At 46.7% G+C, this 18,463-nt stretch overlaps 2 protein-coding genes across 9 annotated transcripts in view; one reads left to right on the forward strand and one right to left on the reverse strand.

Moving 5' to 3' along the window:
- LOC115188729 (Nance-Horan syndrome protein-like) overlaps positions 1 to 18,463 on the reverse strand; it is a 190,480-nt gene that overhangs the window by 43,177 nt on the left and 128,840 nt on the right.
- LOC115188726 (Nance-Horan syndrome protein) lies at positions 1,655 to 17,790 on the forward strand. 8 transcript variants are annotated; one of them, XM_029747484.1, is made up of 12 exons: positions 1,655 to 1,754; positions 2,215 to 2,259; positions 2,730 to 2,774; positions 3,196 to 3,258; positions 6,852 to 7,044; positions 7,483 to 7,614; positions 7,957 to 8,654; positions 10,116 to 10,322; positions 10,561 to 10,668; positions 10,777 to 13,360; positions 14,202 to 14,331; positions 15,016 to 17,790. In XM_029747484.1, exons 2-12 carry the CDS (start codon positions 2,224 to 2,226, stop codon positions 15,671 to 15,673), a joined length of 4,854 nt encoding a protein of 1,617 aa, XP_029603344.1. In that variant the 5' UTR covers positions 1,655 to 1,754; positions 2,215 to 2,223; the 3' UTR covers positions 15,674 to 17,790. The 8 variants fall into 8 exon arrangements, with proteins under 8 accessions (XP_029603344.1, XP_029603347.1, XP_029603342.1 ...); XM_029747487.1 differs by lacking the exon at positions 2,730 to 2,774; XM_029747482.1 differs by lacking the exon at positions 1,655 to 1,754 and having other exon boundaries at positions 2,146 to 2,259.

Raw genomic sequence — 18,463 nt, forward strand, 5'->3', positions numbered from 1 at the left:
ACCTAGCAACACACCACATACACCACCTAACATCTAGCATACACCACCTAACACACACCACTTAACACCTAACATACACCACCTAACATACACCACCTAACATCTAGCATACAGCCCCTAACATACACCACCTAACATACACTACCTAACACCTAACATTCATCACCTAACACCTAGCATACACCACCTAACATACACCACCTAACACCTAACATACACCACCTAACACCTAGCATACACCACCTAACATACATCACCTAACATACACCACCTAACATACACCACCTAACACAGACCACCTAACATACACCACCTAACACACACCACCTAACACACACCACCTAACATACATCATCTAACATACACCACCTAACATACACCACCTAACAAACACCACCTAACACACACCACCTAACATACACCACCTAACACAGACCACCTAACACAGACCACCTAACATACACCACCTAACATACACCACCTAACACACACCACCTAACACCTAGCATACACCACCTAACATACGCCACCTAACACCTAGCATACACCACCTACATACACCTAACCTAGCATACACCACCTAACATACACCACCTAACACCAAGCATACACCACATAACACCTAGCATACACCACCTAACATACAACACCTAACACCTAGCCTACACCACCTAACATACAACACCTAGCATACACCACCTAACATACACCACCTAACATACACCACCTAACACCTAGCATACACCACCTAACATACACCACCTAACACCTAACATACATCACCTAACACCTAGCATACACCACCTAACATACACCACCTAACACCTAGCATACACCACCTAACATACACCACCTAACACCTAGCATACACCACCTAACATACACCACCTAACACCTAGCATACACCACCTAACATACAACACCTAACATACACCACCTAACACAGACCACCTAACATACACCACCTAACACACACCACCTAACACACACCACCTAACACCTAGCCTACCTCCTAACATACACCACCTAACATACACCACCTAACACCTAGCATACCACCTAACACACACCACCTAACACCTAGCATACCACCTAACACCTAACACAGAAATACCAAGCAGAGCTTCTGAGCCCTACACAGAGCTTGGTAACCAAAGCACACAAACACACACACCATAAACACCCTACCTAACAACAGTTTGAACCAGGGTTGGTGTGAAGTCCATCAGTACTCCCTCATATGTGGTGCCACCTAGTGTTAGTACTGTGAACACCTGCTTGTCTGGGTTCTAGAAAACTCTTGATTGATATAATCTCAGTGAGGAACCAGTGGCTGTTAAAGCTGTAACACAGCATGGTGACTGCTAGTGAATACTAATGTAGCGAGACCCTGTCAGAATCTGACCACAGTATTTCCCTCATGGTTTCAGACCAAAAGCAACGTCAACGGTCGAAACAGCCGCGAGCGCAGAGTGACCATCGCCATCTCTGGGGCTCCTCCAATGCCCACCCTCCCTTCCCCACGCACCCTCAGACGGCACGAGCAGAGGGCAGGCACAGCCGTGCGGTAAGGGGATTCACATATCTTTACAGGCTTTTGCTTAAGTGCTATACAAGCACATCTGATACAGCAGCTATCAGCAGCTAATCAATGTCCTGAGGAGAAGTGCTGAAATGACCTGACTGTATTTGTTTGTTTTATTGACAAGCAGCAGGCGAGACCAGAGAGAGAGATAGAATATCAACTGCGGAAGGTAAACTATCACATAGTGTAGTGCCTGTTAGTGGTGTGTGTTGTCAACCTACAAGGCTGTGTGTTATCAACCTACAAGTGCTGTGTGTTGTCAACCTACAAGTGCTGTGTGTTATCAACCTACAAGTGCTGTGTGTTGTCAACCTACAAGTGCTGTGTGTTATCAACCTACAAGTGCTGTGTGTTGTCAACCTACAAGTGCTGTGTGTTGTCAACCTACAAGTGCTGTGTGTTATCACCTACAAGTGCTGTGTGTTGTCCACCTACAAGTGCTGTGTGATGTCCCACTGTGTTTTCACATTGTGGTCCTGTAACTGTAACTATGAAATACAGTTGAATTTCTTCTTAACATGAATAGTAGCATGTGTCCATTGTTGATGATGTCACCAGTACAGTGCAGTGAGCTTAGTAGGTTTCAGCTTGTTGTGTTCTCTCTCTCTCTGCTGCATGGCTACCACTAGGAGAGACACATGAGAGAGACAGACATCCAGACAATACAAAGAAAGGTAACAGAAAAGACACAGCTCTTGTATCTCATCAGAACACATATATCTACATTCAGATCACTTTATCGGTCAATAACACTCAAGGTCCAACCGAAACTTTCAACTTCCGCTCTTAACCCAACCCCTCCGCAAGACACATAAACACGTTTGGAGAGGTGCAGGGGGCTGCCACTCTGGGAGCTGTTGTTGTAGGGGTGAGTGCCTTGCTCAAGGGCACAACAGCAGGCAATGGCATCTTAAGATTTGATCACTTCCGCCAGATTTTCCCCGTCAGACCCGGGATTTGAACTGGCAACTCTCCGGTTGCTGGCTCGTCTCTAACTGCTAGGCTACCTGATCTCATCGCATGTTTTTTATCATATATTTTCCATCCCAGTGTGCTTGCATGCTGGGGGAGTATGATTGTATTGCACATAAGAATGTTTAGCGTTATGACTCATCATGCTACGTATCTTCCTTTAACGCTGCAGGAGAGACCTGGAAGGGAGGTTCACTGTCACACTATACAGAGAAAGGTAAATGGGATGGAGTGCATTGCAAGATGACCCCTCTAGAGTCCTGCTAACGCCACTCTTATTACAGCTTATAACAGTTTATAACAGCTTTCTGTCCTGAGGATCCTGAAACGGTCCCCTCTCAGCATTCACAGATAAATATAATTCTTTCACTCCATTTTCTTGTAGGATGCGATGATGAAATCACTTCCTTGTCTAATAGGGAAGAAGGATGCCTGACTTACTCATCTCCTTAGCATCACAAGAAGTTACTCACAACGTTTTGTGCCCCCGTCCGCAGCACCTGGTCCCCATGTTTCATCCTGTCAAATATTTCATTCAAAATGATTTCACCTATGTCTCTAAGTCCCATCCATGGTTTTCATTTGTCCCATCGATCAAGTTGTCATCATTTTTGTTTTCTCATGTTTTGTGTTTATAGTATGACCGTACCCGCTCCCCATCCCCCACTGAATGTTGCCTCTTCACCCCATGGACCAGAAAGGTATTTGTCTGCATTCCAAGCCTCCTGGTTTACTAGTTCTAAATAGAACTACTACTACTACTTCTCTTTCCTGCTGTTCTAACCTCCATCCTCTAGCATCTCATTAGCTCCTGTCTACTGTCTACATCTCATTAGCTCCTGTCTACTGTCTTCATCTCATCAGCTCCTGTCTACTGTCTACATCTCATTAGCTCCTGTCTACTGTCTACTGTCTACTGTCTACATCTCATTAGCTCCTGTCTACTGTCTACATCTCATTAGCTCCTGTCTACTGTCTACATCTCATTAGCTCCTGTCTACTGTCTACATCTCAGTAGCTCATGTCTACTGTCTACTGTCTACATCTCATTAGCTCCTGTCTACTGTCTACTGTCTACATCTCATGTCTCCTGTCTACTGTCTTCATCTCATTAGCTCCTGTCTACTGTCTACTGTCTTCATCTCATTAGCTCATGTCTACTGTCTACATCTCATTAGCTCTTGTCTACTGTCTACTGTCTACATCTCATTAGCTCCTGTCTACTGTCTACTGTCTACTGTTTACATCTCCTTAGCTCCTGTCTACTGGCTACATCTCATTAGCTCCTGTCTACTGGCTACATCTCATTAGCTCTGTCTACTGTCTACTTCTACATCTCATTAGCTCCTGTCTACTGTCTACATCTCATTAGCTCTTGTCTACTGTCTACTGTCTACATCTCATTAGCTCCTGTCTACTGTCTACTGTCTACTGTCTACTGTCTCCTGTCTACTGTCTCCTGTCTACTGTCTCCTGTCTACTGGCTACATCTCATTAGCTCCTGTCTACTGTCTACTTTCTACATCTCATTAGCTCCTGTCTACTGTCTACATCTCATTAGCTCCTGTCTACTGTCTACATCTCATTAGCTCCTGTCTAATGTCTACTGTCTACATCTCATTAGCTCCTGTCTACTGTCTACATCTCATTAGCTCTTGTCTACTGTCTACTGTCTACATCTCATTAGCTCCTGTCTACTGTCTACATCTCATTAGCTCCTGTCTACTGTCTACATCTCATTAGCTCCTGTCTACTGTCTACATCTCATTAGTTCCTGTCTACTGTCTCCTGTCTACTGTCTACATCTCATTAGCTCATGTCTACTGTCTACATCTCATTAGCTCATGTCTACTGTCTACATCTCATTAGCTCCTGTCTACTGTCTACTGTCTACATCTCATTAGCTCCTGTCTACTGTCTACTTTCTACATCTCATTAGCTCCTGTCTACTTTCTACATCTCATTAGCTCCTGTCTACTGTCTACTGTCTACATCTCATTAGCTCCTGTCTACTGTCTACATCTCATTAGCTCTTGTCTACTGTCTACATCTCATTAGCTCCTGTCTACTGTCTACTGTCTTCATCTCATTAGCTCCTGTCTACTGTCTACATCTCATTAGCTCTTGTCTACTGTCTACTGTCTACATCTCATTAGCTCCTGTCTACTGTCTACATCTCATTAGCTCTTGTCTACTGTCTACTGTCTACATCTCATTAGCTCCTGTCTACTGTCTACATCTCATTAGCTCCTGTCTACTGTCTACTGTCTACATCTCTTTAGCTCCTGTCTACTATCTTCATCTCATTAGCTCCTGTCTACTGTCTACATCTCTTTAGCTCCTGTCTAGTGTCTACTGTCTACTGGCTACATCTCATTAGCTCCTGTCTACTGTCTACATCTCATTAGCTCATGTCTACTGTCTACTGTCTATATCTCATTAGCTCCTGTCTACTGTCTACTGTCTACTGTCTCCTGTCTACTGTCTCCTGTCTACTGTCTACATCTCATTAGCTCCTGTCTACTGTCTACTGTCTACATCTCATTAGCTCCTGTCTACTGTCTACTGGCTACATCTCATTAGCTCCTGTCTACTGTCTACTGGCTACATCTCATTAGCTCCTGTCTACTGTCTACACTCTACATCTCATTAGCTCCTGTCTACTGTCTTCATGTCATTAGCTCATGTCTACTGTCTACATCTCATTAGCTCCTGTCTACTGTCTACTGGCTACATCTCATTAGCTCCTGTCTACTGTCTACTATCTACATCTCATTAGCTCCTGTCTACTGGCTACATCTCATTAGCTCCTGTCTACTGTCTACTATCTACATCTCATTAGCTCCTGTCTACTGTCTACTGGCTACATCTCATTAGCTCCTGTCTACTGTCTACACTCTACATCTCATTAGCTCCTGTCTACTGTCTTCATGTCATTAGCTCATGTCTACTGTCTACATCTCATTAGCTCCTGTCTACTGTCTACTGGCTACATCTCATTAGCTCCTGTCTACTGTCTACTATCTACATCTCATTAGCTCCTGTCTACTGTCTACTATCTACATCTCATTAGCTCCTGTCTACTGTCTACACTCTACATCTCATTAGCTCCTGTCTACTGTCTTCATGTCATTAGCTCATGTCTACTGTCTACATCTCATTAGCTCCTGTCTACTGTCTACTGGCTACATCTCATTAGCTCCTGTCTACTGTCTACTATCTACATCTCATTAGCTCCTGTCTACTGTCTACATCTCATTAGCTCATGTCTACTGTCTACATCTCATTAGCTCCTGTCTAGTGTCTACTGTCTACTGTCTACATCTCATTAGCTCCTGTCTACTGTCTACATCTCAGTAGCTCATGTCTACTGTCTACATCTCATTAGTTCCTGTCTACTGTCTACTGTCTATATCTCATTAGCTCCTGTCTACTGTCTACATCTCATTAGCTCCTGTCTACTGTCTACTGTCTACATCTCATTAGCTCATGTCTACTGTCTACATCTCATTAGCTCCTGTCTACTGTCTTCAAAACATGATCATTCTCCTCTCCACTCCTTTCAACACAATCCAGAACTCTGGGACTTTCCTGGAATCATATTTTTTGATACTTGAGCGTTTGAGCTGTCTATTGATCTCTGTGTTGATCTTGATGTCTTCCTGTTCTTCATTTCCCTTTCCTCCAGAACAACTGTCATTTACTGAAATGGAATTCAAATGTTTTGCTCATTTTGTGTATGTGCCTTGTAAGTGTATAACTTGTAAGTGTTAAACATAAGAGTTAAGTATCTGCCTGAATACAATGTACTTTGTATGTTGGCCTTTGTAACAATACATCTAAGCATGTGTTGAAAAGGGCTCCTTGTTCTCTATTCCCTATATAGTGAGCCATGATGCTCTGGCCCTATAGTGGTACAGTATATAGGGAATATTATAACCTGGCTGGTTCCAGCACTGAATGCTGATTGACTGACAGCCGTGGTATATCAGACCGTATACCACGGGTATGACAAGACATTTATTTTTACTGCTCTAATTACGTTAATAACCAGTTTATAATAGCAATAAGGCACCTCTGGGGTTTGTGGTGTATGGCCAATATACCACTGCTAAGGGCTGTGTCCAGGCACTCCGCGTTGCATTGTGCCTAAGAACAGCCCTTAGCCGTGGTATATTGGCCACATACCACACCCCCTTGTGCCTTATTGATTAAGTAAACCATTTGGAACTTTTCTAGGTGTTACCCTAACCCTTCAACGCCAACTGACTGTATCTCTCTCCATCTGCTTCAGGCTGCCACTACCACTGACCCTGATGCTGAGCCTGCAGTGGGCCACAGGTCTACTGGTGCTGTCCCCAACCCCCCCTCCACACTGGACAAGCAGACCAACTGGTCCAAGGCCCTTCCTCTGCCCACCCCCCAGGAGAGGATGAAGAGTGACCCAGCAGTCGTGTCCTCGTGCATCATCCCCATCAACGTCACTGGTAAACAAACATAGTTCCAATATCTGTCTCTCCATGTGTTTGATATTCTCTCTATCGCTCTCTCTCTCTCCCTTTCTCTCTCTCTCTCTCTCTCTCCCTTTCTCTCTCTCTCTCTCTCTCCCTTTCTCTCTCTCACTCTGTACATTCTGTCGCTCCCTCTCTCTCCCTTTCTCTCTCTCTCTCCCTTTCTCTCTCTCTCTCTCCCTTTCTCTCTCTCTCTCTGTACATTCTCTCTCTCTTTCTCTCTTTCTCTCTCTCTCTCTGTTTGAATCAATTCATCTATTATTGTTTGTGTATTAGTGAGTGTGTGGAATTTGTAAACTGTGTGGAATGTCATTTGTGAGATGTGGAAAGACATTACTCTTGATGGACAACAAATGGCATCAATGAACTGCTTCCAGAGCAGCTCTCTCATGTGTACTTTGTCCCTCTCCACAGGGGTGGGGTTCGACAGGGAGGCTAGTGTGCGCTGCTCCCTGGTACACTCCCAGTCTGTGCTGCAGAGGAGGAGGAAGCTGAGGAGGAGGAAGACCATCACTGGTATCCCCAGACAAGTTCAACAGGACATGGGTACAGCTGTCTGTCTGTTATACTGTCTGTCTGTCTGTCTGTCTGTCTGTCTGTCTGTCTGTCTGTCTGTCTGTCTGTCTGTCTGTCTGTCTGTCTGTCTGTCTGTCTGTCTGTGCCTGACCTCCAAGTACTGTCATTACCACTCAGTCAACTGACTGTAATGCTGTTGTTCTTCTTCTTCTATGTTTCTTTACCTGAATGGTTTAACCCAATCCTATTTTCTGGAGTCCTACCATTTAGACTTGAACAAATATTGCATCTGCCTGAATTTCATTGATAAAAAAACAGGAGACTCAGACTTTATTTTCTAATCATGTTGATTTTCTAATCATGTCCCTTCAGACTCTGATGAGTCTCCAGTGGCGAGGGAAAGGACAGTGATGGTCCACACCAACCCTCACCTGTCCCTCTGTCAGGAGGAGTTGTCCCTCCGAGGGGGACACACCAAGGACTCCGGCTGCCAGACGGACGACTGCCTGATTGGTGGCGGTGGTGCCCCGTCCAGGAGACGTATACGTGCTCAGCGCGGCGGCCAGGGGGGCATCCCCACCTCCCTCTCCCACTCCACCGGGAACATCTCCTCGCTCCCCGACCACCCTGACACCTCCATGTACACCGCCTCTGGCTCCCGCCTCCGCTCCCGCAGCCTCCCCCGCGAGGGCGGCCGCATACGCGACGAGGACCAGGACGACAGTGATGAAGATGAGGATGATGATGACGACGATGATGATGAAGATGAGGAGCTCTCTCCGTACGAGACGGAGGACTTCCTCCCGGGAACGGGGCCAAGGATGTTAAAGGACGAGGAGGAGAGTACGGATGACCAGGCCATGCCAGAGCTGCAGCTGGGGAGTCTGAAGAGGATACAGCAAGGAGACGGAGGAAGTCCAGAACACATGTGGATGGAGAGGGGCCGCTCCCGCCTCCCCCGTCAGGTCGACATGGGGAGCTGTGAGATCTCCTCCAGCTCTGACACCTTCAGCAGCCCCATCCACTCTGTCTCTACTACGGGGGTGCTGAGAGGACAGATAGACCACAAGGTACGTCTTCGTTGCCATCTTCACTTGTCTTCTGTCTTCTTTTGCTTGTAGCCTTTTGGATGTCATTTTGACGTTTGTTTTTGATGAGCAGGCCCTGCGACAGACTAGTGTCCTGTCCAGGGGGTGTACTGTCCATCAAGCAGCCTCACGATACAGAAACAGGAGATAGACTAGTGTCCTGTCCAGGGGGTGTACTGTCCATCCAGCTGCCTCACGATATAGAAACAGGATATAGACTAGTGTCCTGTCCAGGGGATGTACTGTACATCAAGCAGCCTCACGATACAGAAACAGGAGATAGACTAGTGTCCTGTCCAGGGGGTGTACTGTACATCCAGCTGTCTCACTACAGAAACAGGAGATAGACTAGTGTCCTGTCCAGGGGGTGTACTGTACATCCAGCTGTCTCACTACAGAAACAGGAGATAGACTAGTGTCCTGTCCAGGGGGTGTACTGTACATCAAGCTGCCTTACTACAGAAACAGGAGATAGACTAGTGTCCTGTCCAGGGGGTGTACTGTACATCAAGCAGCCTCACGATACAGAAACAGGAGATAGACTAGTGTCCTGTCCAGGGGGTGTACTGTACATCAAGCTGCCTCACTACAGAAACAGGAGATAGACTAGTGTCCTGTCCAGGGGGTGTACTGTACATCAAGCTGTCTCACTACAGAAACAGGAGATAGACTAGTGTCCTGTCCAGGGGGTGTACTGTACATCAAGCTGTCTCACTACAGAAACAGGAGATAGACTAGTGTCCTGTCCAGGGGATGTACTGTACATCAAGCTGTCTCACTACAGAAACAGGAGATAGACTAGTGTCCTGTCCAGGGGGTGTACTGTACATCAAGCTGTCTCACTACAGAAACAGGAGATAGACTAGTGTCCTGTCCAGGGGGTGTACTGGTACATCAAGCTGCCTCGTGATATAGAAACAGGAGATAGACTAGTGTCCTGTCCAGGGGGTGTACTGTACATCAAGCTGCCTCGTGATATAGAAACAGGAGATAGACTAGTGTCCTGTCCAGGGGGTGTACTGTACATCAAGCTGTCTCACTACAGAAACAGGAGATAGACTAGTGTCCTGTCCAGGGGTGTACTGGTACATCAAGCTGCCTCGTGATATAGAAACAGGAGATAGACTAGTGTCCTGTCCAGGGGGTGTACTGTACATCAAGCTGCCTCGTGATATAGAAACAGGAGATAGACTAGTGTCCTGTCCAGGGGGTGTACTGTACATCAAGCTGTCTCACTACAGAAACAGGAGATAGACTAGTGTCCTGTCCAGGTGGTGTACTGTACATCAAGCTGCCTCACGATATAGAAACAGGAGATAGGCTCCTGCCCAATGGGCCATTCTTGCTTGGACAAGGCTGACTTACTTATATGATGTGCAGAGCTTTCTGCTTTCTGCATGTGATGAAAAGCGCTCTACAAATAACATGTTTTATTATCATAAGGAGGACCACCAGTCGTCCAGTGGTAACTGGAGTGGCAGCAGTTCCACATGCCCCTCCCAGACCTCTGAGACACTCCCCCCCGCCGCCTCCCCCCCTCTGACCGGCTCCTCCCACTGTGACTCGGAGCTGTCGCTCAACGCCGCGCCGCACGCCATCGATGACCTCACCGGCTTTATCATCGACCCGTACCATTCGGATCAGCCGCAGGTGAGTTTCCCTCAGACGATCCTACTTACCTTTGACTTCCTGTCTTCAATACTTTATTTATTGACTTGGACACGGTGTTGTTTGTTGGGACTTTTGTACAAGAAATTAATATTTTAGCTGTAAATAAAATAAAGGAAAATGTTCTTAACTAAACTAGGTAAAGCACTTTAAGCTACTGGAAAAGAGCTATATAAATGGGATTGATTATTATTATGAATTATTATCATTATTATTACAGGGCCAGGGTCATAGGTCCAGCTCCTTCACCTCCTCAGCCACTGACCAGCTGGATGATGCAGGGGTCAGCACTGCCAGCGAGGGAGAGTGGACCTATCCTCAAGACCAGGTACCACTGCTATTTAACTATATAGATTATTCTCTTCTCTTATCCTCTCTTTTCTTCTAATCTTTTCTCTCATCTCATCTTATATAATGTTATGTTATCCTGTTCTAGGCTGATCAGGACCAGCTGTGTAGTCAGGACTTCAGCCCCAGGCGTTCCTCCAGGGGGGACCAGACCAGGATAGACTTCACCAGCATCAGCACCTACGACGGCTTCTCAGACCGAGCTCCCCCTACTGCTGCAGCAGACTCCCAGGGCTTCTACTCATCCTCCATGCACTTTGACTCCATGCAGGGCCAGAGTTACAGGAGCTACATGTACAACTATGCAGCAGTGGGCTCTGGCGCTGACTGTGACCAGGGTAATACTGTGGGCGCTACGCCTGGTGAGGGAGAGGGCATGGCTGGATACCCTCCTCAGTCCTCTGACTACAGGGGAGCCACCCTGACGCTAGGGAGGCCGTGTCGTCCGCTGAAGAAACCAAAGGTCAAGCCACCCCCACCAAAACGGAGTTCGTCGCTGAAGGAGACGTGTAGCGCAGGTGCTCCAGAGAATGTCCCCCCTGAGCAGGGTGACGAGCAGGGCGACCAGGACCAACCAAAGATTCATAGTAGTGGGCAGACCCAGACCCTGAACCTGCCCATGTCTTCCAGAGACAGAGAGATGAGGCTGCAGCTGGACATGGCCAGCCCAGGGGAGGTGGAGAATCCTGGGTTGGAGGCTGAGGCGGTGGGTGTTGGTGGTGGAGGTGCCTGGGGGATAGGGAGCCCCAGGAGCCCCAGGACTGTGGAGATGACGGAGCCCACCTCGTTCGGGTCCACGGACACTCACTCCTTCAAGGACGAGGGCGCCGTTCAGTCTGACTATGCAGACCTCTGGTTCCTCAACGACTTGAAATCCCAAAATAACCTGGACCCCAACGGCTCCTTGTCCAACTCCAGCACTGCTACGGGTACTACTGTTATCGAATGCATCAAGTCGCCGGTGGACAGCTCCTCCTCTCCCGGGGGAGAGACCCAGGCGTTGATGCATTCCTCCGGCTCTGGTTCCAGCTCCTCCAGGCCCACCTCTCCTCCTCTTCCCCCCGGGGATGGAGACTTCAAGCTGGGCTCTCCTGAGAAGCTGGCTGGCCTCGCCTCGCCCTCCAGCGGATACTCCAGCCAATCCGAGACGCCCACGTCTTCATTCCCATTAGCGTTCTTCCCCGGCCCGCTCTCTCCGACCAGCGGGAAACGGAAACCCAAAGTCCCTGAGAGGAAGTCTTCTCTATCCTCGCTGCAGCACCAGGCCCAGTTCTCTAGCTCGGCCTCTGGATCCTCCTCTTCCTGTTCCTCTTCCTCTTCCTCATCATCCAGGAAGGACTATGACTTCCCGGCTCCACCCACCGAGCTGGACTTAAGTTCTCTTCACAGCGCCCACAGCAGCCGGCCGTTACCCACTCTGGCCCACCGGACCCACATGCACACGCTGCACCAGAAGAAGCAGAGGGCAGCAGCAGCAGCAGAGGCCCGGGCAACCGCGGGTAACACTGCAGCCGCTAACGCTAATGCTAGTGCTAAAGCTAGTGCTAACGCTAGTGCTAATGCTAATGCTAACGCTAGTGCTAACACTAGTGCAACCCCCTCTGGGTTTATCTATGGATCCACTCTGACTCCAGAGGCCCCACTTGCTGCCAACCCCATGGCCCTGGCCATCACCCCCACGGTGCTGCGCTCCGTTCAGCTACGTTCCACCGGCCACAGGGCCACCGATGGTTCTCAGCCCCAGGCCCAGGGCCAGGCTCAGGGGGCTCAGGGCCAGGAGCCTCCACCACCACCACAAGCATGGGCCCACGAGGCTTCAGGGGCCCCTGCCACCAGACCCAAGATGCCCAGTGTAACCATTGTGACCCCCCACTCTGACACCAACACCAGGCCCCTGCCACCCAGGAGACCCATTGCCCAGAAACCCCCGCCACCACCGACCCAGGACCCCCACCACCCTTCTCAGGAGCATCACCACCACTCTGTACCCCAACCCCAGCACCACCCCACCCCCATGCAGCACCCGGATGGCCCCCCGCCCTACGAGAGCCTGGCCAGGCACCGGCAGGACCGCTACAGCCCCGGAACCTTCTGGGCAATGACGGCATTCCGGACGCGGCCTGCGGAACCTTTGGAACCCGAGGAACCCACGCACCGAGCACCACCGCCAACTCCGGAACCCGTGATTCCTACTACACACCCGGAGTGCCACGTGCTAGGGGAGCGGACAGAGGATGAAGAAGACGAGGAGGAGGAAGAGCACGATAGAGAGATATCAAGGGTTATGAGTCACAGTCAAGGCCTCATTAGAGAATATCGAGAATATCATCAAAGAGATCATCCAAGGGAACCACCGACGTACGAGACACTAGAGGAGTCCCACTCATATCAGTCCCAGTCGCATTATCACAGCCAGTCACAGACACACTCCTGTCACAGTCAAATGGTCCAGAGGTGGGACTTGGGCCCAAGCAGCAGTCCTGACAAAGTGCCCGGTGTAACTGTGGAAGCATCACACCCTTACTCAATCAGCCATGTGATAGATCTAAGAGGTAGGGGTGGAGAGGACCGCTATGAGATGACATCATCAGGGGTTCCTACCAGAAGTGCCTCACAGGATAACAGCAGAGATGACTCCACCACACCGGACACAGAGGACTACTTCAGCAAAGGTCAGTCTGGATTGATAGATTTTACTTATACTTTTCTTAAATATTATGCATTATGCGGAAATCGCTCCACCATTTCCTGGTTGCAAAAATTCTAACGGTTTGCCTAATTTCAGTTTATGTGTCAAAACAAGCAAATATAGTGTAGTGAATCATTGTACCATCTAAAGCGCTGTGAAATATCTTTTCCATAACCAAAAATATTGTATTTTCAGCTGTTTGAAGCTGGTGTACAAAACCAAAAGTAAAATACACAAAAACGGGAAGCATAGAAATAGAGCACATCGAACAGATCTTAGACTTCTTAGACTTGCTTTCAACGAGAATGACAGATCTATATAAACTCATTTCTATGTGAATTTTGTTGGGTCACCCAAAAAGTGACATATTGCAGCTTTAATACTTTACTTAATACTTTACTTTACTTTGAGACTTTTTAACAATCAATTGTTTTTGAATTGATGTATTAATTTAAGAGACTTCAAGAGACTTTAAGACTTTAAGAGACCCTCTCTAGAGTTTTTAATGATCTATAAGGAATGTGATCAGATCACTTCTGTTGTGGTCCTCTCATCTCTAGAGGGTTGATCTATAAGGAATGTGATCAGATTACTTCTGTTGTGGTCCTCTCATCTCTAGAGGGTTTAATGACCTATAAGGAATGTGATCAGATCACTTCTGTTGTGGTCCTCTCATCTCTAGAGGGTTTAATGATCTATAAGGAATGTGATCAGATCACTTCTGTTGTGGTCCTCTCATCTCTAGAGGGTTTAATGATCTATAAGGAATGTGATCAGATCAAGGGCATGATATTCCCTATAACATCCTGTTCCTGTTCCTCCAGAGTCTACTAGTCCCAGTGATAACTCCCTCTCTCCTCTGACTGACGAAACAACCAAACCTGATGATGATGTCGTCTTCATGTCACCCAGCAAATCTCGTACTACTGAAGACCTGTTCGCCATGATCCACAGGTCACTTTCAATTCACTTCAAGTAACTGTATTACTTTGACTCACTAGGTTATAGCTGTACTTGTCATAACCAATAATATCATTACCTTTATCTGTCACTATATTCAATTCAGTTCCTTTATTGTTTTCCAAGGTTGCAGAAAATTACAAACAAACTGAGAACACACATTGAACCCATCAGACATATGAAGCACAGCAGAAACCCATCAGACATATGAACCACAGCAGAAACCCATTAGACATCAGAACCACAGCAGAAACCCATCAGACATCAGAACCACACAGAAACCCATCAGACATATGAACCACAGCAGAAACCCATCAGACATCAGAACCACAGCAGAAACCCATCAGACATATGAACCACAGCAGAAACCCATCAGACATATGAACCACAGCAGAAACCCATCAGACATCAGAACCACAGCAGAAACCCATCAGACATCAGAACCACAGCAGAAACCCATCAGACATATGAACCACACAGAAACCCATCAGACATATGAACCACAGCAGAAACCCATCAGACATCAGAACCACAGCAGAAACCCATCAGACATCAGAACCACACAGAAACCCATCAGACATATGAACCACACAGAAACCCATCAGACATATGAACCACAGCAGAAAGGGCTATGAAATGTCCTGTTTACCTGAACCGTGTAACACTCTCCTATTCTAGGTCTAAGAGAAAAGTCCTGGGCCGTAAGGACTCTGGAGAGCTGAGTGGGAAGAGCCGTCTGTGTCCTCCTCCGGCTGCCGTTGTTCCCCCTGCAGCTATCCTCCCAGCCATCCCCCCTCCGCCCCCTCTCATCATCCCCCCCGCCCCGGCCCTCTCCACCCTGACCGCGGCCGGAACCCAGCGCACCCCAGGACCCATCTACCGCAGCGCCAAGAAGTCCAGCACCTCCAACGAGGAGTTCAAGCTGCTGCTCCTGAAGAAGGGCAGCCGGACTGATTCTAGCTACCGCATGTCTGCTACAGAGATCCTCAAGAGCCCCATCGCCCCCAAGTCCCCTGGGCACCCCTTGGCTGCGGAGGGCCAGGTCAGGTACCCCACCGAGGATCCCCCCTCTCCCCTCCAGGAGCCATCATTGCAGGCGGCCGGGGAGCAACTCTTCCCCCCCAGCCTCTTCCCCAGGCCCAGTTCAGACAGCTTCAGCCCCAAAACACCCCCCACGTCGGCTTCGTCCAGACAGGGGCGCTCCCGGATCCCCCCTGCAGCCAATAGTAGTCGCTACAGCACCCGTAGCCGACTCTATACGGCACCCATGCAGGTCATATCAGAGGGGGAGACTGAGAACTCAGATGGGAGTCCTCATGATGATCGCTCCTCGTAAAACAAAAGGCATGCTCAGTGCAGAAACATGTACCCTATTCCTTATTTGGTGTACTACTTTTGACCAGGGCCCATATAAGGAATAGGGTACCATTTGGGATGTAGACATATTTATATGGATTTGGTTCAGTGCTGTTACTGTTCTTATCTACTGAGTACTGACGGATACACAACTAAACAAAGAGTGGCTAATCAGAGAGAAGAATCTACTCTGGACCTGGGGATTTGATATCTATGTGCAGAACTGAAGAACACAACTTTGTGTTTTGTTCAGAGTGTAAAGAAAGAAAAAAATGTCTTGTTTTGAACTTTGAACTCCCTTTTTAAATAACCCAAGATCCTGTATTGAGTGAAACGTGGACAAGAGGAGAGAAATGGAGCGGTAAGATAACCTGTGTGTGTGTTGGAGCAAATGGAACATCCATCGTCATTTTTTATCTTCTTGGATGTTGGATGACTTGTATGTCGTGTCCTAACGTGACCCTAAAATAACTGCTTTCCAAAAGAATTGCATTTCTCTCTACACTTACCCAGAGGACAGGTCATTATTTCAACCATAAACAAAATATTCCCAGTCGACAAAAATGAATAAGCTATATGTTTTGTATTGCTACCGCCCCCCAACACAAAACAATGTACTGTGATCACTATTGACAACCATGTGTCAAAGTATTGTTTTACCAAGAGTGAGTTAACAACACACATAGGTCTACATGCCATCCTCACATAGATAAACTACATGTAAAGTAATAGGAATGACCTTTGCCCCTAGAAGCGCTCTCAGTGCAGGGATTCCTGTCAGTGACACATAAGGGAAATATTTGGTCTTGTTGAAGTGATTTGGTGCAGATGTCAAGGTGTCAGAAGAGATGATGGGACAATCGTGCTGTGGCCTTTCTGTGCTGGAGGGCCAAGCATGCCGGGGATTCACTGACTACTCTAGAGGAGATATTTTGGACTATAAAAACAAACAAAGAGTGAAAAGCTATCGAGGGTCTTTACTACTGTTTGGCTAGCTAGCTGGGAGGTTGAAATGGATCGGCTTTTCAAAGCCTAACTTCTCCTTTGCACTTCGTCATTATGAATTCTTCAAGAATATTCCTTGAGAAAAATAAAACTAATCTTATAATGGAAAATTCCTATTGTGTATATTTGTATTGAATATAAAGAACATAGCTATATGAAGAGACATACAAAACATTTTTTAATGACACAAACCCATCATGTGTAGCAGAGTGGATTGGTGACGTAGAAATAGAATAACTACATTCTAGAATGACTAGATTCTGTTTCTATGGGGGTGGGGGGGGGTGCAATCTTTCCGTAGTTCCGTAACATCAGTAGCCAGGGGCACGTCACAAAGCCCAACACATGAATCATACAACCTTATTAAGAGAAACAACAAATCATCTGTCCTTGTGAAAATATCGGTTCAATCTTTTAAAAAAAAGATTTCACTCAAATATTACGCTTCTGTCTAGTGTTTCAGGTTTTAAACTAATTTAACATAACAAATTGGTTATATATTTTAAGTAATGACATTCTGGTGAACAGACCAATCTTGAAGAGTTGTGTTTCTACATTGAAAAACAAACTGGAGATCAATGAAGTCACTCAATGTGTTCTATGAATACCTCTGCAATCATATTACTGTTCGTTTGTACAGATCTAACATAGAGATACATAGATAAAATGACAACTGTTACTCAGCGGAATTTGAATTGCAGAACTAACTGAACTGACACTGTGTACGAGGTTACAGGAGGAACAAGCTGTGAACTAATTAGAATTTGACATGATCTATCATGAATTAATATCCGTTGCTGCAGAGCACTGTGGTGTTCGTTGTTTTATTAGTATTTTCATCTATCGCATGCAATAAACAAAAAAACACCATATCATTTTCAAGAGGGGAAATATCTGTTAGAGATACTACCACGAGAAAAGATATCGAATTTTCAGTTTCATTTTTGAATATGTAAAGTTGGGTGTAATTCAATATATGTACAAAATGTTTGACAATTCTGTTTTGTATAGTTGTGTTCATGGACAGGGGGTATCTTGTACTGTAAAATGAACAAAAAATTACTGGACAATCAAACAGAGAATTTTGGAAAATGAAAGAAAGCTATAAGAGTACGTAGGTTCCAGGTAAGGGATGAGTACGTTCTGGAGTTAGTTATTACGTAGGTTCCAGGTAAGGGATGAGTACGTTCTGGAGTTAGTTATTACGTAGGTTCCAGGTAAGGGATGAGTACGTTCTGGAGTTAGTTATTACGTAGGTTCCAGGTAAGGGATGAGTACGTTCTGGAGTTAGTTATTACGTAGGTTCCAGGTAAGGGATGAGTACGTTCTGGAGTTAGTTATTACGTAGGTTCCAGGTAAGGGATGAGTACGTTCTGGAGTTAGTTATTACGTAGGTTCCAGGTAAGGGATGAGTACGTTCTGGAGTTAGTTATTACGTAGGTTCCAGGTAAGGGATGAGTACGTTCTGGAGTTAGTTATTACGTAGGTTCCAGGTAAGGGATGAGTACGTTCTGGAGTTAGTTATTACGTAGGTTCCAGGTAAGGGATGAGTACGTTCTGGAGTTAGTTATTACGTAGGTTCCAGGTAAGGGATGAGTACGTTCTGGAGTTAGTTATTACGTAGGTTCCAGGTAAGGGATGAGTACGTTCTGGAGTTAGTTATTATGTAGGTTCCAGGTAAGGGATGAGTACGTTCTGGAGTTAGTTATTACGTAGGTTCCAGGTAAGGGATGAGTACGTTCTGGAGTTAGTTATTAGTAAAAAG

This window comes from Salmo trutta, unplaced genomic scaffold (assembly GCF_901001165.1).
Source record: "Salmo trutta unplaced genomic scaffold, fSalTru1.1, whole genome shotgun sequence".
NCBI lineage: Eukaryota > Metazoa > Chordata > Actinopteri > Salmoniformes > Salmonidae > Salmo > Salmo trutta.

Excerpts from the sequence above, each read along its gene's own strand:
- LOC115188726 (XM_029747480.1), top strand. The coding sequence starts at position 2,658 with ATGATTGTATTGCACATAAGAATGTTTAGCGTTATGACTCATCATGCT. Across the intron at positions 13,361-14,201 it reads AGAGGACTACTTCAGCAAAG|AGTCTACTAGTCCCAGTGAT; the intron begins GTCAGTCTGGAT and ends CTGTTCCTCCAG. Across the intron at positions 14,332-15,015 it reads CTGTTCGCCATGATCCACAG|GTCTAAGAGAAAAGTCCTGG; the intron begins GTCACTTTCAAT and ends CTCCTATTCTAG.